The sequence below is a fragment of the Sapajus apella genome, unplaced genomic scaffold (assembly GCF_009761245.1).
Source record: "Sapajus apella isolate SASKATOON/1434 unplaced genomic scaffold, GSC_monkey_1.0 scaffold2, whole genome shotgun sequence".
NCBI classification, from domain to species: Eukaryota; Metazoa; Chordata; class Mammalia; order Primates; family Cebidae; genus Sapajus; species Sapajus apella.
The window spans coordinates 40,374,652-40,398,192 of record NW_022436942.1 but is presented as its reverse complement, the minus strand read 5'-3'; the positions used below and the strand labels follow the sequence as shown (position 1 = coordinate 40,398,192).

Genomic DNA, 23,541 nt, shown 5'->3' with positions numbered 1-23,541 from the left:
CTAAGCAGCGTATTGTAATAAAATGTATATGATAAATATAAATTAGCATGTTTTGAATAATGAATTAAGATACTTCGTAACAGCAATATATGTTAACAGTTAACCAGTCAATGGGGTCAATTTTCCCCATTCTTTTCATTTTGAAATTTGTATATTTATTTATTTCTGCTTTTAGATCTTGAATATTTCTTCAAATATTTTTATTACTTTTCCAGGAATTTGCTGCACTGACAAAAGAATTAAATGCCTGCAGGGAACAACTTCTAGAAAAGGAAGAAGAAATCTCTGAACTTAAAGCTGAAAGAAACAACACAAGAGTAAGTGTAAAGCAGACATTTGGAATTAATTCCACTTCTAGTTTAGTGTATTACATCTATTACACATATAAAAAAGAAAATATATGCATTTAGAAATACTTTAAGCAGATTCTAACTCATAGTCAGTTACTTAAACTAAAGGAAGATATACTACAAAACTCAAAAAGACAGGAAATCTAAATTATAGTCACAGCTACTAAATCACTATGTTGCTTTACAAAATGTTCACATTCCTCTGGCTTTTACTTTATTTGACTTTAAAAAGAAGATCTGGATTTCAATAATGGGTTTCAAACTTTCCAAAAGTTGTTTTGGGGGTAGGGTAATTTCTCAGAGGCAAGGCAAAAGAGGAGAATTTTGGAGAAGAACAGAAGTTTAAATTATGGGTTGCTACAAAAGAGTGGCCTGGATTTTGTCCTCACCTCCTCCCAGCAAAAGATTTATTTGAAAAAGAAAAAATAAATAAAAATAAAAGGCTGGGTGCATTGGCTCATGCCTATAATCCCAGTACTTTGGGAGGCCGAGGCAGGCAGATCACCTGAGGTCAGGAGTTCAAGACCACCCTGGCCAACAAGGTGAAATCCCATTTCTACTATAAATACAAAAATCAGCCAGGCTTGGGGGCACACACCTGCAAACCCAGCTACTCAGAAGGCTTGGACAGAAGAATCGCTTGAACCTGGGAGGCAGAGGCTGCAGTTAGCCAAGATTGCACCACTGTACTCCAGCCTGTACAACGGAGTAAAACTCTGTTTCAAAAAATAATAATAAATTAAAAAAAGAAAAAGTGTCAAGGAAAAAAAAAAAACTGAAAAAAATCTCTGCCCATTAAACAAGGAGTACCTTTAGGTTTTAATAAATCTTCAAGGAGATGTCCAATTGCAATATTCTCATTTCATGAAACTCATGGAATTTGCTGTATTGTATTCTTGGAAACTCATGTGTTTTCACCAAGCACATGGCACGCCATATAAGATTAAAGTTCAGAATTTGAAAAAACATGCTATATTTTCTTTCAGAAAAAAAAAATCACTAAATTTCATAAAATATGTAAATTACCATATTACCCATATTTAGTACAGTTTACTAAAAGGAAGTAGAAAAAACACTTTTATGTGGATGTAAGTTCAATATAAATATTAAGTTGGTGAAAAATAGTCTAAGTGTTACGACTATAACAAATTAATCCCGAAAAATGGTGTAGCTAATGACCTATTCACTTTATGAGTCTTAGGTAATAATATAAAGTACAGTTCTACTAACTGGGACCTTGTGCCTTTAATGAGAGATTAGGGTTGCTTGCATAATGGTTAAATCATCAAACTGAATTTATATCCTTATTTATCAGGGTCTTATTTTATGTTAAAGAGAATTCACATACATGCATACATTAAATTGGTTTTTGTTGATGCTTGGATGAACGAGCAAATGGATTGCCTCAAACAGGGCATAACAAGGGCAGTTTAGATCATATTATCTGGTGTCAGATGATTTTTTTCTGTTGCCCTCTTTCTCTCTATGTATTTCCTACTCTGATTTTTTTTAACTTAACACTGTGTTTTTATGAAAATTTAAAATTTATTTTTACCATGACATTTATTCTGTCCTATTCCACTATATTTTAGTGCTTTAGATTTCATTCCTTGATGTAACACAGTACAATCAAATGTAAAAGTAGGAGCAGAAAGCTCAGAATGCAGGGAAATGCAAAGCTTTGGTTAGATTTATAACTAACGCTCACATTTAAAATGCACCAGACACTCTTTTATTAGCTGTGTAGGTTTATCTAGCCTTTTTTCTTCAACACCTTACTCCTTTCTGCACTCATCTGGAGATGTTATAAATTTATCTCCACTTTATAGACCAGGCAAGCGAGCTCAGAAAGGTCAGGTCACTTGCCAGAAGTTACAAAGTTAGTAAATAGCAGAAAAGGAATTTGAAAGGTAAGGCAGTCTAAATCCAGAGCCTATGCACTAACTATGAGGCCATCAGCATGATTACTAAAAGACTTATTACAGCTAAAGAGAACATTACTTTAACAGTCAGACCACTGCAGTATGGAGTATCTAATTGTGACTAATTGTAGAGAGCTAAGAGATTTGGTGACAGAATCCATATAATTTTCATCATATTGATCCCCGTGAGGCCCAGAAATACCTGGCTATTGCATTTGTGGAGTCTTAGATTAAATAAAGGGAGGAAGGCGAGCCACATGTGAAGTACCCATTCAGGAGTCAAAAAAGGAAAAATACAAAGTTCCTTTAAAATGGCAGTAAAAGATATTGAAGCCATTGATTTTGACCATGCATAATAGTTACTTTGAAAATATGAATAAAGCTGGAAAATATTTTTCTACCTTCTTTAAAGCAATGATGTAGAGGATTTTGTTTTTGACTACATCAAGGAAACAGATTTATGAAACCTCCCTTGTACAAAATATTGATTATATAATAACTCCTTAAGTTACATAACCACCTCTCACCCTCCTCCTTCCCCCAGAAGTAGTATATCCAGGGCTGAAAATCAAATATATTTCTCTTTCCACCAAATTCCTTATCAAATGTTACTAAATAAAATCGTTTTTATAGATTCATATAGTTGTTTCTCTTTCTAGATGTTGTGCTTTTCTTTTTGCTATAAATATCTGTGTGCTGATCATAGAGAAAAAGCAACAAGCTAGTATTTCTTTCTCACATGTAAAGAAACTTTAATTAGTGTCAGGTTGCAAGCAAATTTAAAGTGTAATTGATAGTTGGGCATGGTGGCACATTCCTGTAATCTCAGCTACTCGGGATGCTGAAATAGGATAATTGCTTGAATCCAGGAGGCAGAGGTTGCAGTGAGCAGAGATCTCGCCACTGCACTCCAGCCTGGGCAACAGATGGATTCCATCTCAAAAAATAAATACATAAATAAAGACATAAAACAAAATAAAATATAAAGTGTAATTGAGCATTCCAATTTCCAAGGTTCTGATCAACTTGTGGCTCTCTTTACATTGAGGAGTTAGCATATGTTCATGAACTGAGCTAAAGCCAGTCCACAAAACCGTGTGTGAATAGGGTCATTCATATTAATTTTGAATATTATCAAAAACAATAGATCAGAAAGAGTCCTTCTGTATAATGATATTTGAATGAATTATACCATCTTCCAAAATAGAAAATAGAAGTTCCAGTGGGAGTGGAATAAAGGTAGGGAGTGGTAATGATAATATAATAGCTAACATTAAAATCTAAGTGTTTTATAAATGCTTTACATTTTTAACTCACTTTATTGTCACAGAAATCTCATTATCCCCATTTAATTCAAGTGAAAACTAAGGTAAAAAGTAACTTGTCACAGGCCTATAAATGGCTTATACATGAAACACCCAGGGAGTCCACTACTTTCTTCTCAGTTTACCCTACAGACTATGTATTTAAGAAATCATATTTCTTTGTAATGCACAATTCACATGTGATGCAAAGGTATTATGTTTAAGGAAAACAGAGTTTGTTCAAATTTATTTTTTTTTTCTTTAAATTTTCACTCTGTTGCTCAGGCTGGAATGTAGTGGCACAATCATGGTTCACTGCAGCCTAGATCTCCCTGGACTCAGGTGATCCCCCCACCTCAGCTTCCCTAGTAGCTGTGACTACAAACACATGCCACCACACCCAGCTAATTTTTGTAGAGATGGGTTTTGCCATGTTGCGTGACCTTGTCTGGAACTCCTGGGCTCAAGCTATCCACCCGTCTTCACCTCCCAAAGTGCTGGCATTATAGGCATGAGCCACTGCTCTTGGCCTACTTAAATTTTTATAATTCAATCCTAATTTACTTTGTATCAATCATGTGGAAAGTCAATGTGCTATGTTTTTATTCTGATGTGAAAGCTGAAATGTGTAGCCATATATTATGTTTTCTTTGCAGAAACTACCTGGTTGACATTGCAAAAATATGAGTGGATGAAAGAAAATCACTCATCACTGCAGTTGCTCTTAAATCCAACTGCCTCAAGTAATTAAGAATATCCAAATAAAATCATTACAATATTATAAATATACAAAAATAGAAATTTCAAAAAATTATAGTAAATATAGAAATATACAAGCAAGCTTTTAATATTTTTATGCTGATAAAAATGTAGAAAAAATATTGAAACAAAATTTGTTATTCCTAAAACTCTTCTGACCATACTTTGGTAAGCGTATATTTACAGAAAGTTATATTTATAGAAAATAATTTATTCCTGATGTCATTTCAACTCAAAATGATCAATAAGACATGTTTTGACAAAGTTATCTGAATTAGTAAAAATATAAAGAAAAACTGGGAATTGTAATATAGTTATTGCCTGTGAATATGAGCATAAAGAAAGTTTTTATTGTCAGAGTTGTTTCAACTGTATAGCTAAAGATCTCAAAGGATGTTTTATATTATTATTATTTTAGATTGTAACAGTTGTGTGACTTCAAAAAAAGTTACAGTTTTGAGAAACTATTAATATCAAGTTATGATTTTGAGAAACAATATTAATATCTAGATATAAATAATAAAACTGTAACTTAATCTCATGGATCATAAAAGAAGGCTTAATTGCATTTGAAACATTTCTTACCCTGCTCTTTTGTTTTGAGCCAAAGGAATTATCTTAACAGATATTGAGATACAATTATTCACCCATCACTCCTAAAGAAAAATATTTTATTATTGACAAATCTCTGCCTATACAAGTTAATAATATCCTCCAAACATGTCCAAACATATTTCCTCAGTGGGTAGAATATATAGTCTAATTCAGAAAAGGAAGACTTTTGCAGTTGAAAGCAGATGAAGTTTCTATGTGAGTGTACATGCATATGCATGTATAGTTATTTATGAAAGTTCTATGATAGGATATGATAAATACAAGAGTAAATAGGGTAAGACAGATGCCCTCCCAACAGCTATTTCAATTTCATAATCAAATATGTACATAAGAAACATACGGGATTTTAAACAATATTTGAGGGTAAAAGATATGAAGTGGACTGAGCATGAAGGCAACCAGTTTAAAGGTTTTCATTTTCAGATGTTAATGTCATGCTATATGACCATATTACAGCAGCCAAATTAGTCTACAGGGCAGAATGTATTTCTATTTCAGTACCATTTGTAATTGGAAATAATTGTTCACAAGGTTGTACTGAATTAAGATCTAATAGGTAGCTATATAGTTTTAGAAATACTTACAGAATAATAGTAAAATAAAGGATTTAGATTACCTAGGTCATCTTCCTTTTCAAGGCAAAGCTTAGTCCAAAAAATTCCCAATGATGCATGATGTAGGGCGTTTTGTGTGTGTGTGTGTGTGTGTGTCTGTATGTGTGTGAATATATGATATGTATGTGTATATACACATATAGGCTGTGGTCATTTAAAGGAAATTGCAATATAGGATTCATGGCCATTCACACAGTCCCTACAATCCTTTGAGCATACCAAAGACAATTCCATTTGCACTTTCTGTGAGAATTATTAAATATTAGGCTAAAGTTGTAGCTCCCAGTTAAGGTTTGTAATTAGTAGACTTTTAATGGTATCTTAGATAAGTTTCTCTTTTTGTACTCTTAATTATTTACGTTTATTTGTAACCTTAAATTAGGCCATAGATATATGCCAGATGAGAACGGGTTTGTCCATATTCTTCAACCTGAATAATTTTCATTTATAATTAACACAATTCAACAAGTATTAAGTATATATTATGTAGAATATTTGTATTGAGGATAGTAAAATAGTTCATCTCTTAAGGAGCCTGTTTATATTAATAAAAACATTTGGTTTTTATTATCATGTAGATGAGAATTCCTAATTGCACAAAACAGTATATACCTTGACTGTTTAAATAAAGACATTAATTAAAGCATATAATAAATCTCTAAACTGAGCTTTCAGGCAGTCTCTAGCACCACATTTCTTAGCTTTGTAAATTTTTCTCACAAGCCCAGTCTCGGAAAACATGCAGCCTCTTCCATTACCAGGTTTCCTGTCTGCCCCCTTCAGACTCACTCCCAGGATGGTCGGTTCTGGTTGACTGATCTTCAGTCACATATCTGCCCCCTAGTGGTAAATGTGCTCAAGAAATGGTACTTGGATTCTATACTAGGAAGATGGGATTCAGATTGTGAGGAACTATCAGTCAGGGGGAGAAGGGGAAAATGGAAATAATTAATGGGTAGCATATTGTAAAAGGGTAAAGAAAAAAAAAGAGAATAATATATTAACATACATTATATATACACACAAACATGCATGTGCATCTATATATTGAGTGCATGTGTGTGTGAACAAAAAAGGAATGATCCTCTTTTCTCCACTGGTCACAGGTCCTAGTTGGCAATTATAAATTCCAATTCTAAGCCTTGATTTCTGGACCTACATATATGAACCCATAGCTATTTCAAGAAAGAAACTGTACCTTACTTCTATCAATAGTTCTGAGGATATACTAATTCCAGGATGATAGCATTTCTACTTAGCAATGTGTTGTGTCCAAGCTTAAATTAAAACAGTCTTGGGTCTTTTAACCATTCTATAAGATCAGGTACTTCTAGATGATGTAATAGTGTGATAAAATCAGAGGTCCCTGGGAGCATCCATCAACTGTATTACTCTTTTCACTGTAAAATCAGTTTTTTTGTTTGAAGTAATGTGTATGATAACATGATGGTAAGCAAAAACTCAGTAAGATTATGTTGCTTGTAGAAGTATATCCATTAGAAAAGACAAATCCATATCCAATAAAGGGGTTTATCACAGTGAGGAAAAGCTGTCTTCTCTTTAATAGAAATGATTTGATGTTAATATGCTTGTTTCATGGAGAATACCTGGTCTCCAGCTATACTGTATCATGATAGGGGCCAAGTTAGATGGTTGCAGCTAGCCACTGGGCCATTCATCCATGGTGGTAACTCCATCAGTCTAATCATGAGAATCCCATTTTGTCAGGCCTATGACCCTGAAACCATGGTCACTTCTTTATGCACATTGTGAAAAATGACATGGCGGCAAGGGAAATAGGCTGATATCTACAGTTTGTTCACCAGGTTACTGAAAGTCTCTTATAGAGTGAGGACCAAAACATTAGTCTTTGCCCAGGAGTAATATTCAAGAAATTTTGATATTTTATTATCAAAATTGATGCTGATAAACAGTTACAGATCCTTTGGGAGAAGGTTTTCATATTACCTATCATGATTTAACGAACTACCCTAAAACTTAATGACACAAAGCAATGTTTTAATATGCTTATAGACTCTCATTGGGCCAAGGATTTAGAAAGAAAACACTGTGGATGACCCTTCTTTGCTCTGTAATATTTGGGGTCTCAGCCAAGATGACTAGTGACAATGATGTTCTGGTAAACGATTTCTTTTGTTAGGGAAATAAAAGCACTGATCTCTGGGGTTTGTCAATTTCTCTGGTGTAAATACTTCCACTGTGGCTGATTTCAAGCTACCAACATGATGTTACTAGATGCAGAGTTGGAAAAAGGTTCATAATACTTAACCATTATATCATTATATAGCATTTCTACCTTTTAGGTAAAATAGATGTAAACAACCTAAGGTACATATATAATACTGAAATGTAATAAAAATAATTAGGAATTCATATACTGCAAATGTTTACTATCTTTTAAAAATATTTTTATTTAGTTATAAGCCTACATAATTTAAACATAATTGTGCTTAACCACCCACTCATAAAACTCCTGAAAATTAATAATCAGCTACCAAAGCCAGAAGAACATCTGCTCCAGCAAACCATTTGCAGGGGATAACTGAAATATTTGGGGTCAGAAAGATTTGCTTGTGAAGTGCATTCTTCATGCTCATGTCTGGCACCTGAGTTGGAATAGCTGAAGGACAGGTAGACTCAGTTGGAACTTTACACGAGAGAACCTACACATGCCTCTCCAGCATGATAGTCTTGGAAAACTCAGACTTCTTTGATGATAGCTCAGGGACCTAATGGTGAATGTTCTGGTCTACCAATTGAAAGCTACCTGGCCTTTTAGGACCTAAGCTCAGAAATCACAAAATGTGACTTCTGCCATACTATGTTGGTCAAAACAGTCACAAATCCACCCAAATTTAAGTGGAGGGAACATAGACCCCCATCTCTCAATAGCAGGAGAGTAAAATAGTTGGTGCTATACAACCTCATCTTAATTTTTAAAAAATCTCTAACTGTAAACTCACTCAGGTGTAAGATTTGGAGAAGGCCAAGACAGTTTACCGGGTGACTCAAGCCAAATTTTATTCCTCCATGTCTACAGATTTTATTATTAATAATATTTTTATTTCAGTAATACAACCTAATTCTTGCTGTCTTATTAACAACCCTATAATCAGTTAGCTATCACAAAGATCCCATCTACTAGATCAAACCATTCTATCTGTTATAGTAACCACACATACCTTAGCTTAAGTGGTTAAATACTATTACTTAGTCTCTGCCACTGCATAATTCTGTCATCCCCAGAGAAATCAAAGGGTTCCTTTAAGGACTAGCATCTCTCAATTTTTATTTTTATCTGTAAAGAACCGCTGTTCTGGCAATTTTGTAGGTCCTGTGTTGTCTTCTTTCCAATCTGTTTCCCAGTGCCTTAGTGAAGATAGTGTCACTTCAGTCATCTCAAAGGAAACAGCAAGGGGGTGAGCTAAATTTGCCATTTTTAACTCCATAATCATCAGTTTCCTTCTACCTTCTACCCAACAAATTTCTAGTTTGTATTCACTTGTTTTAGGCCACCACTGAGTTTATATTTTCATTAACCCATGAAGCAAACAATTATAACCACTTTCTGGTATTTGACATCAAAGTTAAATTCAGATTATTTGAGAAATATAGTCATATTGATTAATTTAACCAGATCAAAAATGCTGTTCCCCTCTTTCTGTTTCAGTAAAATCAGCATCTACATATATTTCTAGATTTCTGAAATTACAAATTATCAAAAACATACAGGTCTATTGATTTGAAAGCCTTTTCTTGATATTTACCTCTTAATATTTTAGAAATCTGGAGGCAGAAAGAGGTGTTTGTGGTAGGACATGAAGTGCAGAGGCTTCTTCTTATAAGACAACTGCTTTAAGTGGAGTCATAACATGGCCATTAAGACAAATAGAACTGGATTCATCACAGAAGCAGGGAGACTCATTGGGATTGAGAGTATCAGAGTAACTCAGATGCCTCTGAATCTTGCCAAATGTCCATTTTATAGTTCTTAGGGTGCCTGCCTTTTTTTCCCCAGAGTGATGGCAAGATTTCCACATAAGATTCCAGGTAAGGCTGTGAATTCATCATATATTGTAATTCAGTGACCTCCCTTAGAGGAAGCTTTTTATCTTCTTTCTGTTATGTTTTGGGATCTTAATAAGAGGCTATCATGAACAGCCATAGCACCTCTTGGGTTCTCTGACTGAGCCTTGACCTAGAATTTAAAACCTTAAGCTTGCCATTTTCTTTCGTTAAACCCTTCAGTGCAGTTCAAAGCATTCCACTCACTTCATTGTCCTTGCATTCCTCATGTCTTTCAAAATGGTCTATTGTAGCTATGACTCAATCTATCAAAGTCTTACACGGACACCCCATTTCCAGATAGATCAGGTGATTATTTAACTATCTCATCCCCATGTACAAGGGAAGACAATCTCACTTCTTTTATGTTAATTTAACCTTTGGTTCTCTCAAACCTATTCAGGTCAAGTATCCCAGATATCCATTTCTCTGAAGAATTTTGCCTATAAAAATTTAAACTATTGTTTTAATCAGTACTTATTTATTCATTTAGTAAACATACATGAGCATCTACCATGTGCCAGTCTTATAGGCACTAAAGATACAGCCATGAACAAAACATAAAAAATTTTGTTTCCTTATTGACCTTACATTAAATTTTGAAAGATAGTAAGCCAGATAAATACATAAATCAATATGACATTAGATAGGGACACATGCTAAGAAGAACAAACAAAGCAAGGAAGGAGATATCCAATGTTGTAGGTAGCTGGGGAAAGCCTCATTGAAAAGTGGCATTTGAGTTAAAACATGGAAGAGATAGTGGAATGTGAATCATGCAGATATCTGAAAGAGAATGTTTTAGGTAGAGAAAAATTAGAAGTACAAACCCCCGGTTGTGGGGACATGGATGTTTAATGTGTTAAAAGCAAAACTAACAAAACTAAACACAAAAACCTGCAAGGTAGTCAAGCCAGCATAGCTATACTACAATGAGCAAGAAGAAAAATAAGAGATGAGTTCAGAAAATTTAGATCTCTTTAGGAAGAATTAAAGACTTTGGCTTTCACTTGAGCCTGATAAGAAGACATTAAACATTTGAGCAGAGGTATAAATGACCTAACTCAAATTTTAACTTAAATGTGTTTTGAGAATAGCCCGAAGATGAAAGACTGAAAGCAGGAGTACCAGTTAAGGAGCTATTATAATAATTCAAGGGGAGATTATAGGTCTTGGACCCAAATGTTAGCAGTGAATGTAGTGGCAGTTGATCAGATTCTAGGAATTTAGGGATCATGAAAGAGAGTACTTACAAATACTGAATTATTAACTGTAAGCTGGGTAAAGAGACAATGAGGGCATGAATGACAGTTAAAAGTTCCACTTGCCAAATGTGAAGAGTTTGATCAAAAGATTTGGTTGGTCTCTAATGACAGATGTCCTTTATAGCTTCATTGTTGTGTTTCTTTTCCTAGAGGGTGGGCATTTTATATTTCTAAATATTACACAGTAATATTGATATTACTATATATCTAATATTGATATTACTATATTGATATTACTAGTTGATATTACTATATATCTAATATTGCACACAGATGTGCAATATTAGATGATATGTTTATTGAATTAACATTAAGTAAGATCCTTATAATTTACAATTAGAAAAAAAACAGTTTTCATTGTATTATAAAGCTTGCTTCATTATTTATGTCATCAGATTGAAGGATAGATGGACATAATAATGTTAATTAGCCTAAGCTTTTAGGAAATAATGCCAATTAACTATGGCCACAGGCTTAGCTTTTATATAAGCCAAGTCTGTATGAGTCATATAAAACTATATGAGGTGTGGAAATTTAACTCATTTATTAATATTTCAATTCATTCAACAAATATTAATTGCATACCTATAGATGTTGGGAATTGAGCTAACACCCACATAAAGAGAGGATCAAAAGGATTGAGGCAGACACTGCCAACTCTCATGGAGCTTTTATTGCAATGGAAAAATAGAATGAAATTTAGTAGAACAATTTCTGTAAATTGTACATCATGAAATATTCTGAAAAAAAAATTAGTAAGGGATTGAAATAGAGACTTGTGGAAGTGGGGAAAAGGAGAAACTTACTTTAGATAGTAATGAGCAAATGCCTTGTTGAGAGATGATGTTTAAGCTGAGACTTAAAGAATGAGAAAGAGCTGGTTAAATGAGGAAGCAAAGAAGGAGTACTTTAGGCAGAGGGTACAGCATGAGCAAAGGCTTGACATACTGAGGACTTAAAAGCAGGCCAGGAAGGCAGGAACATAGTTTGCTAGGGAAAGACTGACATCAGATGACACTGGAAAAACTGGAGTTCATGCAGATCTCCATAACCTATGTCAAGGAGCTTGGATTTAAGCAACGGACACATGTATCTATAGAATTCAAGAGAATAGAATACCATCATATAATCAGAGATGGATAAATTTTAAAATCCTTCTTGAAAATATCAGGTCATTTTCATACTGAAAAACAACTATTTTGACCCTTAAATATGACTCTTACCTATTGATTTATGCATGTTTAGTGTCTCAGATAAGGGTGTTCTTTGTGTACAATAATGGCAGAGTTTTCTGACACTTTGAGACATAATTAGTGACAGCAAATGTGAGAAACCAACCAAAAAAATGTGATACTAATGTGTGACACTGAATCTAACACCAGTATAGTGAAAACCAAAATTTTAAACTTTTTTTATTACAGTTAAACTTTTAGAAAAAAATCTTGAAAAAAAAGAAAGTTGTTTTCTTTACTTTTTCTGCCTCTAGTGTCTTATATCTTTTTTTTTTTTTTTTTTTTTTTTGCCTAAGTAGACACCACTTGTTAGCTTGTTTTTCACTATTCTTCTGAAGAACTTTCCTATAATTCTTAGAAGTTGTATGTGGTTCTTTACTAGTAAAATTATAATAACTAATAATAACCAAACAGTTTTTCTTCTCATGTATTTTTGTTTTTACCAGTAAAACTTCTTTTGAAATGAAAACAAGTATGAAACCCCAATTCACAAAACATTTAAAAGCAGAAATTCTCTGGCAAAAGCTAAAAGTGTAGAGACTGAAACAGCCTGAAAACTATTCAGGGACTTTCACTCGACCTCTGTCATGGCCCCAGAAGCTACTCTGGGGAAAACATAGATTCTAATACAGACAACTTAAAACTATATCCTTAAATTTCTTTCCTCAACTGACAATTGAAAATCTCAGTTACTGTGTTCCAATTCCTTGCATATATTTTTCTTTTCTTTTTTTTTTCTTGAGACGGAGTTTCGCTCTTGTTACCCAGGCTGGAGTGCAATGGCGCGATCTCGGCTCACCGCAACCTCCGCCTCCTGGGTTCAGGCAATTCTCCTGCCTCAGCCTCCTGAGTAGCTGGGATTACAGGCATGCACCACCATGCCCAACTAATGTTTTGTATTTTTTTTTTTAGTAGAGACGGAGTTTCACCATGTTGACCAGGATGGTCTCGATCTCTTGACCTCGTGATCCACCCGCCTCGGCCTCCCAAAGTGCTGGGATTACAGGCTTGAGCCACCGCGCCTGGCGCATATATTTTTCTATAAAGAATAATTTTGAATAAAACCATGTGATTATTTAAGTTAAAGTAACATTATAATGATTATGCTTATTTTATTCAATGCAAATAATTTTAATGACCAAATGTAAATGAAATAAATTTTGACTTTTACTGTTATCCTCTAAAAAGATCATGATGCATCAAGCAATGTTCTTTCATCATTATCATACCTAGTTTGTCAAGTGTACTATTTCTACTGAATCCATACTGAAATTATTAAATTGGCTAAGGGACTGCATAACATTTGCATTACATTTTTAAATTCAGTAATTTGTTATAAGATCAAATACAATTTATCTTTAACGTATTTTATAAACTCCTTTATAAAAAAATACGTATTTTATAACGTATTTTTAAACAGGTTTGTGCATCTTTGTTGCCACTTGTAGTGTAACCTGCAGCTAACATTGGGTACTATGGAAGCCTGTAATGTTTTAAGGGGGAAATCACTTTGTAAGTATTGGTGACTTGTATTCATAAGATTAAATGCATTTTCTGTTAAACCCAATAGCTATTACTGGAGCATTTGGAGTGCCTTGTGTCACGACATGAAAGGTCATTAAGAATGACGGTGGTAAAACGGCAAGCCCAGTCTCCCTCAGGAGTATCCAGCGAAGTGGAAGTTCTCAAGGCACTGAAATCTTTGTTTGAGCATCACAAGGCCTTGGATGAAAAGGTATAGTACAGATAAAAGATTCAAACTTAACTACACTTTTGTCATCAGCATCATTCTCTTTCTCTTTATCCGTTGACTCACCTGACTAAAGTCAGTCAGTTGAGGCACACATTTGAGTTATATGAAAAATCATTTTAAAAAGTGAAATGGATTACTGTGTGTATGTTGGTAATATTCATAACCATCTTCTTTTGTAAACCACTGAATCTATGGCTTATCAGAATGAGACTTCTATTATGGTACATTACAGCCCTAGTTCAGATGGCATTTGAAATGTTGTATCCTCTCTCTTTTTCTGTCTTTCAAACCCTGGTCATTCTCTATAGATTCCAAAATAAGAGACTACTAAGTGAAAATTATATCTATTTTGAAGTACAAATTGGATGTACTTTAACTTTTAGACATTTATTTTAGAAGCATCTGATTTTCTAATGTCTCTAATATCTTAGTTTTAAATATTCATTTGAAGAGTCTCTGCATGTAACACCATAAGATATTAGTAGAAAAATCTGTTTAGATATTTTTAAAAGTAGCTGTAAGCTTCTCTTAGCTGTTACTCAAATAAGTTATACTGACATATATAACCAATATGATGATAATATCCTTTGGAGATTAGGAAGCCTTATGACATGATTTCAATTTTGTGAGATTTCAAAGACTGAACTTTTAAAAATTAATAAAGCTTTAGGAGTTAGAGTAGAAATTGGGACACTTCATTGTAAAGTATCTGACAAGTTCTGAGCATTAAAATCCAGACAAGGGATTATTTCCCAGTTATATCTAGTTTTTAAGCATGCAGACATTTTTGTTCTGTTTAATATTTATCTACATTTATATATTTATCATTGGTCTTTCAGATGTTCTGAGAACGGGATTATGTGGAGTTTGTACATGAGGATAATTATAATTCTGTCTTCTAGAGTATTAAGAAATTGTATCTCATTTTTATTTTAGCAATGAGAAGCAACTAGTATAAGAATTATTTTGAATAAAATAAAAATGAATATTATATAAAAATTCTTGCTAAATATGACATCAAATAATTATTTAATAGTCAATATTTAGTTTCATATGTATATTTCCTCTCTTTTTATAAAAGCACATTGCTAAGAATTTGCAAGAGTTTATATGTATAGAATTTTTAGTATGTATCAGACTCCTTCGCAGATGTTTGACACACAAAGATAAATGAGATATTCTTATTATGACTGAGAAGTTCAGAGTCAGTGCTAGGAATTCACCCATCAATGAAAAACAATTCTAAACAAAGTATTTACATCACAATATGTAGTCACAGAAAAAGTTACGACTGTGTGAGTAATGACAAAGACAAGGATGTCTTCAAAAGAGGGTGACATTTGATCCAGGTAATAAAGAATAATTAACAGTTTTTTAAGCAGAGAAGGATATTCTAAGCAGCAGGACCAATACAGAAAATAACCCAGATCTGTAAGAAAAAAAGGACCCATTCAGAGAAAATTTAAGAGTTTTAAATGACTTAAATGAAGGTGCTAGAGAATTTATGATTTGAGATGTTCCCTGTAAGTATTACCGCATCACTTAAGTGAAGGATGCTTTTACAAAAGAATGATTCTTTATCAGAATAGAGGTAATAAACAGCATTTAAGACAAATAACCTGATCATGTGAGTACCTTTAAGAAGGAAATGTTGTACAACTTAATCTAGAAATAATTTACTTTACAGAACTTCAGTGGGCTTAGCATAACTAAATGTGTTGTTCTATCATGTGGCCCTAGGAACTATAATAATATGTATTAACTCACCAGAGGTCTCCTGAACATTGGTGAGTTCAGGGGCAACTGAACTGATTATCAACAAGTGATTCTCAGTGGCCTAAAGAAGAAATGTTATGAGTTGTAGCTCTGGAGTCAGACGATCTGGACAAGTGACTTGACCATTCTTAAAGCATTTTATCTTGAACTACGATAATAATATACTGACCTCAGAGTTGTCATGAGGATTAGATATGATCTGATATGCAAAGTTTTCAGCCAGTGCTTAGCATATGGCAAGTCCTCAGTGAATATTTATGAATATTATTATTAAGAGGAATAAATATCAGCATTTGATAAAACTTTCAAACCAAGTAAAGATTTGATATTACTCTTGATCAGATGCTTCATTAAAATAGCATTTCATTTACTTATCAAGGGACTAATATGTATCTAAGTGCCTTCATAGACAATATCCCTAAGAGTAACTCACAGCTTCTCACAGGGTTGAGGAGGGATGCAAATTTAAACATATAAACAAGTAAATACGATATACATAGAAAGTCAGTAAAAGATACAATTAACCATGCCTTTGAGGACAAGAAACAAACAACTTTATCTAGAGGAATTAGTACATATGCAGAACTAAATAAGCTTTACAAGGATTGAGCATAGCTATAGATAGTTGCAGTGATTCATAATTTTAATTATTAATGTCCATTTATTTATATATCCACTGAGTTGTAGGGTAGAATATTCATAATTAGCCAAAACCAACAGTAATTTTGAAATCACTCTACAATGTGTTTACCAACTCCATGGGTTGGAAAACATGAGACATATACTTGTGTTTTACAATTACTCAGAAATCATTGACTATTAAAAAAACATATTGGACATGTATAGGAAATGTAAACCAAAACAAATTAAATATATATGGCTTCCATATGTATTTTCATTATCAAATATCATGGTGTGAAAAATGAATTAGAGCTTCGGGTCTGAGGAGGTTTCCTCAAAAATATTTTCTGTCACAGGAGTGATAATTCCTGAAATGTAACCCTGCCATATATTAATTTCAGTTTGGAATGTGTATTTCTTCCATCAAGGTCTCTTTATCCTGAACACATACGTTATTTTTAGAAACTTATTTTAATCTTTAGGGATAAAATTTCATTTTAAAAATCAGAAAAATTATATATAGAGATAAAGCTATCAACTGTGTACCAATATTTAGGAAAAATTGAAACTGTTTATGGCTTATCAGTCATTTCTAGATAGCTTCACAAGAACATAAAATCCATCAAGAAAAATAAATTGTGGCATTCTGCCAGTGTGATATTCCGAGCAGAGAGGAAACCAGAAAGACTTTTCAGAGAAACCTTTTTTTTTTTTTCTTTTAATGCAATTCAAGCCAAACAGACAAGGTAAAATGTTAGGATTCTTTATACCCTGGAAAGAAAACTCACCCCACCAACGATTTTTCCCTACTAAGTTTTGCAGAGACAAGTACAAGACAAGGTTTAACAGATTGTATTTTCCTGAGTATTACTCCAAAATTAAAGACACAGAGAATGGTTCATCCTCATATAAATATGAGTTTTATATAAAAACCCCTGTATTGGTATTTACAGCATCAATTTTTGAATTTATAACGTAATTCAAAATACATTGAGATTTTTTAAATTTTCTTGTAAAACTGTTTTAGATTTATTACTTTGTTGACAACATAATCTCAATTTGTAAACCACTAATCTAAATGTATTGAGAGATGATTATTTTATTTTCATATTATTTGATAAACTTGTTAATTTTTATTCCTTAAAAACTCACTATAATGAGAATATAAATGCTTAACATGTAGTAAGTAGAAAGCAGTTTGGAACTGCCTTAAGAATTTAAGTTTAGCAAAAGAAAGTCAGAAAGATATTTTAACTTACCATATAGCCTAGATTCAACTATTTCTTGTATGATGTGAATGACTCTTGTAGAAAGGTTTTAATATGTCAGTATTTTAAAATATGGTAACTTCCTCTCTCTACAGTAGTTTAAGTGTGATTTTATCAATGTTGTGTATGGCAAGATTATTAATATATTTATATTGCTTCATATTGCTATTCTCATCAACCAGGTTTACTAGGCCTTCTTCAAAATACTCATATTTTACAGTAGATATTTTAGAATATGGGAATCCTGTTAAACATCACACATTTGCCGAAACCTTTTTTGATATGTGCATTCCACACATCAGCTATCCTACTCATTTTCATGGCTTTGGGATATTTACTTCTTTTGTGTGTATTCAAAATTCATAAAAAAGTATTCTCCAAATGGTCAAAGATTTCCTGCTATGTAACTAGTGTTTGGTTATTAATTGGCATTAATTCTATGTATTTTGTTAACAATTGGATATTTGTCTAACAGAAATAATAACTTGGCAGTTAATCTCTTGCTCAATATTATGAAAGATCCTGTGCAACTGTTTTAGACATCCTATGTCCTTTATGTGTATATTATTATTTTTAGAGAAATTGAATATAACAAAATATAATTAATATTAAAATTCCCACTTGGACATTTTTATTGCTGATTCAAGGTCTATTTCAGGACTTAAGTGCATCCATTCATCTGAATATGTATGTTATTGTAATATAATACTGAAATAGGATTTAGAGTTTTAAAAATCTTAATTAGATTCTAGGTTAATAGGACATTACTGATTTTGTTTGCTAACTAGAAAAATAATGTTATAATTCCAACTTAAATGTTTTTATGCATCTGAGTTTTCATATTCCCTGTTAAATTTTACTAGAGGAGAAAAATACCATATATTAAAATATACTGTCAGTAAATTAAAAAATGAAAGCTTATAGGAATATAATTATGTATTAAAACACATATTAACTGCACAAACACTGTAGCATTCCCATGAAAAACCTATATTAATTTATAAATAATCAAAAATCCATCATGAATGGCATCTTAAGTTAAAGTTATAAAGTTTGTTGATTTTTTAAGGAAAATTAAACTACTGTAGTCATTCATTTTAATTCAGCAATATTTCTTTCTCTGAAATGTTTACTTTTGAAATATACATAACAGGACATATCTATAGATCTAAACATATAATGAAAACAATTTTAGAAATCATAAGGAAGCAAGAATCAAAGAAACACTTATTTGAGTTTCAGCAAAGTAAGAAACAAGTATAAATTATATCTTCAAACCAAACTATACAGAGATTTTGGTTCTATAAAATACAGTGATGTAACCTTTGCTTTCTGGAAGGTGGTTGAGAGTTCCACAATACTTAAGTACTTTACAATTCCTCAAAAGCAAAGTAGACCTCTAATTAATACAAAACATAGGAGCAATGAACATTTTTCAGATTCTAAAAGGCCTTTCCTTTAGGTGAAGGATTTTTGAAGTTAGATACTAAGTGCCAAATGAAAATTCACTTATTTTCCAGAAATAGAGAAAAAGGTGGGGTATTGTTTTCTCTATTTGTCATGCTTAATCAGTGACTATTTTTCAGATGAATTCATAATATACTTTTGAACTTTGTCTCCACTTACTATGAATCAGAATTCAGAACAAGACAAGTCAATCTCCAACCCCACCTGAAGCTCTATCAGGGAACCACCAAAAGGATTTGCTTACAAGGAAATCCCTTGATACAGGGACAATATGAGGTGACAATGTATTAATTGTATTTCTGCCAGGTTTAGTATTCTGAGCACTTAGGGATATAAATACTTTAATAATTTGCCAAATTGACTGTCTCTGATGATGTTAATGATGGGTTCAGCACAGTTTAATATGTATGGGATGTACATTACTGCACATATTTTGATTTTTCTTCTAGGTAAGGGAGCGACTGAGGGTTTCTTTAGAAAGAGTCTCTGCACTGGAAGAAGAACTAGCTGCTGCTAATCAGGAGGTAACATGCCACACTTTCTCCTCTTTTGAGGTGCAATATTGCTCACATTACATCCCTTGTGTTTCACGTCACTTTTATTAAAACTGTCACGAAAAATAAATTACATTCTGTCTATGCCATTGAACAAGGCTTGTTGAAATTAGTTGCCAGAGTCTTGTTTTCTGATTTTTGGTTATTTATATGTGTCACTACTAGACCAAAGGAAAATTATCAAGAGCTAGTGACATGTGAGCTAGAGAGATGAAGATTTAGAAAGACTGCAGGCAGAACGTCAGTCCTTTCAGGAAGGAAAACACAGCTCCAAAATTGGAACACATATCAAATAACTGTTAAACTTAGAAAATGCTACAAATAAAAGTTAACTCCTTGGAGAGATATACTTCTCCTCAGGTCCTGCCTATTCTTATCTTCTAAAAGCACTGCATCCATATTTAGTGACATCATTGAATCCACTCCTGCTGCTATTCACAGCTCCATAAAAAGTATTTTCAATCATCTTTTTTAAGATTTAGAGGGTTATTTTTCTCTTCAGAAGATTTTGCTTATGTTTTAGTACACAAATTATCTTGGATAATTATTCATACATATTAAATAAATGTGCTTATATGTATATAAATGTGTATATATGTGTGTATTTACATATACATACATATATGGATAGATAGAGGGGGGGAGAGAAAGAGAGAGAGAGAGAGAGAAACAAATTTAACCTGTGCGAGCCACTAAAATAGCCTCATCTCTTCTTTTCTCTGATATTCATAAGGCTACTTTTTTCCTAGAAGTTTATTTCAGTCATATAGTATTGTATTGCTAGTATTGGACATACTAAAATAATTTAGCAAAATCTTCCCACTCTTAAATAACCAAGGGTAGAGGGGAGGGAAAAATGAAGAGGGTTGATTAATGGGTACACATTTTCAGTTAAATAGAAGAAATATGATCTAGTGTTCAATAGATCAGTCGGTTGATTATAGTTAACATTGATCTAATGTACTTTTCAAAATAGCTAGAAGATGGTAATTTAAATGTTCCTAGCAAAAAGTAAAGATAAATAGTTAATGTGGTAGATATTCCAAATACCCTCATTTGATATTTACACATTATATGAATGTATCAGATTATCACAAGTACCGCACAAAGTATGTACACCTATTATGGATTAATAAAAAAATACATAAATAGATTTATAAAAAGGTGTGAGAGGCTAATATCAGTGATGATATGTCTTATAAAGGGATTTACAAGATAATGTTTACATATACATTATGCATACAGGCAAATACACATTTTCAAACCACTCAATAAATCTTGTCAGTAAAACTCCTTTGTTCTTTAAAATAAACTAGGTTAATTAAATGAGTGTACATATGCCTTTGTTTGTTCCAGCCATAACAATTTAAACTTTAGAAATAAGGACTTTCAGCTAGAAGGAGAGTAAATTCTATGTTAATTAAAGGCTAGCAGTGTTGAAAGCATAAATGGTGAAATAACCATTTTTAAAATGGAAAAAAAAGCTTTTTGATGACCAGATTCAGTTTAGTAAACAGGATGGTTTAGAAAAAAAAGAAATAAGAGATTGATACCTCTCAATCATCATAGAATAAAAGAACCTCTAGAATAATAGGTAATGGCAAGGATAACTCAGTCTTTTAAAGAGATGAGGTAGATTAATTATCTGTGGGATGGGGTGTATTTGTTCCTGAAACTATCAGGAAAAAAAAAGTTAAATGTGTATTCATTTTATATTTTATTAATGTTAATTGGGATTTGTATTTGTGATAAAATATACATTTATTTTGCATGCATTTCTCAAAATATTCTATTGATAAGGGCAAACAAAAAATTTGGTGGCTACTAATATAAAAGCATGACTTAATATGACAGTGATAGAATTTCTATTTGTCATAAACAAAGGTGTGATAAGACCAATAGGCTAAAGTAAGCTGAAAGAAAAGTGTCCCATAAATTCAAGTGAAGCTCTGAAGATTTGCTCCAGACCTAGCAACTAAGTAGTTACTTCAATTATACGTAAAACCAAACAGCAGACTTGAGAACAAAAGTAAAGAAAAGATTTATGACTGTTTCCTGGAATATAGTTTTATCCTTCAAGTATTATTGTGTTATTATAGTCTCCTATACACAGTATGGTGCATTTGATTGATTTTACATAGAGAAAATAAGTTTTTACTCCTTAACATTCCTATATATCTATGACAGACTTTTCTGAATGCATCTTACTTTGTTTAAAATCATCTGTACAATGAAGAATCATTTGCATAAGTAAAAATCATGCCTGTTAGTAATTATTGTGCTCATTATTAACTTTTATATCTTTCCATTTTGTCGTTGATTTTAACTAATGTCCGTGTGGCTTAACTTGAATTCTTCTTTAGAAAATCACAAATCCAACGATTAAGAAAATTTACTTTAATTTTCCAATAATAAATTATCTATAAATATTAGTGATTCTTTTAAGAGAGTAATTAGGAAAAAAGTCAACTTTAACTTTTTAATAAAATTGATATTTCAAAATGAAATTTGAAAAAATCAGAAGGCACTGATAGTTTGAGTTCTTGATTCTCTATAGTAACAGCAATTTGTATAAGAAATTGCTGTTAAGTAAAACATCAAGTATTGATGATAACAAGATTGTTTATAAACCTGATAAAATATGTTTAGAAAAATTCATACTATTATCATCTTTAGGAATATGAATTAGGTGACTTTTGAATGTTGGAGGTAATAACTGACAAAGGTATTTTTAAAAACAAAGAGCACATTTTCATGAAAAAGAAAGTTTAAAAAAAATCTTGGCCAGATTTGGTGGCCCACGCCTGTAATCCCAACATTTGGGAGGCCAAGGCAGGCAGATCACAGGGTCAGGAGTTTGAGATTATTCTGGTCTACATCGTGAAACCCCATTTCTACTAAAAATACAAAAATTATCTCAGTGTGGTAGCATGCACCTGTAGTCCCAGCTACTCGGGAGGCTGAGGCAGGAGAATGGCTTGAAACCAGGAGGCAGAGATTGCAGTGATACAGGATAGCATTACTTCACTCCATCCTGGCAACAGAGCAAGACTCCATCTCAAAATAAATAAATAAATAAATAAAAAATATACACACACATATATTTATTTATGGAGCCAAACAAAATTATATAACATAGATGAAAATGATCAGGAACCACAGCAAAAGTCCTGCATATAGCTAAATGAGCAAGGAACTGGAGAAAGTTTTATTTGATGCTTCAGATTTAACAAATTTCTTTTTCTTTGAGACAGGGTCTCACTCTGTTGCCCAGGCTGGTGTGCAGTGGCACAATCAAGGCTTACTGCAACTTCTACCTCTCAGCCTCAGGTGATCCTCAAACCTCAGCCTTTTGAGTAGCTGGGACTACAGTTGTACACCACCATGCCTAGCTAATTTTTTTGTATTTTTTGTGGAGATGGAGTTTTGCCATGTTTCCTCTATTGGCCTTGAATTTCAGGGGTCAAACAGTCCGCCCAACTCAGCCTCCCAAAGCACTGAGATTTCAGGCAAGAGCCACCATGCCCAGCAATGCTTCTGATTTTAAATTAAATTTAAAATTTATTTACAAGCATTCCTTGAAATTCAAATCTATTTGTTTTCTGAGTTCATATTGCCATCTTCAAGAGGAAGGGTGCCACATTATAAGAATCTGTTTGATTCCTTAGTTTCTGGTAATTATAGCGAAAATTTAGTTATAAAAATTTATCTAAACATTTTTTTCTGAATTAATTCAATTCCCAAAAATCAAAAAGGAGAATTAAGAGATCTAGATTTTGAATGCTATCTTGTTGTATTCATACATACACATATATGCATATGTAGAATCTGAAAAAACTATGCAGTTTATTCCATCATTGTATCATTTTAATAGACTTTATTGTCTCATCTATATATCATTATTATACATAGAGTCAGTCTCTCTCTCTCTCTCTCTCTCTCTCTCTCTCTCTCT

At 32.6% G+C, this 23,541-nt stretch overlaps 1 protein-coding gene across 26 annotated transcripts in view; it reads left to right on the top strand.

Annotated features, from left to right (window-relative positions):
- Nucleotides 1-23,541, top strand: part of PPFIA2 (PTPRF interacting protein alpha 2) — a 485,005-nt gene that overhangs the window by 287,655 nt on the left and 173,809 nt on the right. For 23 of the 26 annotated variants that reach the window (XM_032296751.1, XM_032296787.1, XM_032296710.1 and 20 more), the window contains 3 exons: nucleotides 216-317; nucleotides 13,718-13,882; nucleotides 19,482-19,556. In XM_032296751.1, coding sequence (XP_032152642.1) covers nucleotides 216-317; nucleotides 13,718-13,882; nucleotides 19,482-19,556 — 342 coding nt within the window. The remainder of the gene's footprint in view (nucleotides 1-215; nucleotides 318-13,717; nucleotides 13,883-19,481; nucleotides 19,557-23,541) is intronic. The other 3 variants (XM_032296743.1, XM_032296829.1, XM_032296806.1) reach the window with 1 other exon arrangement.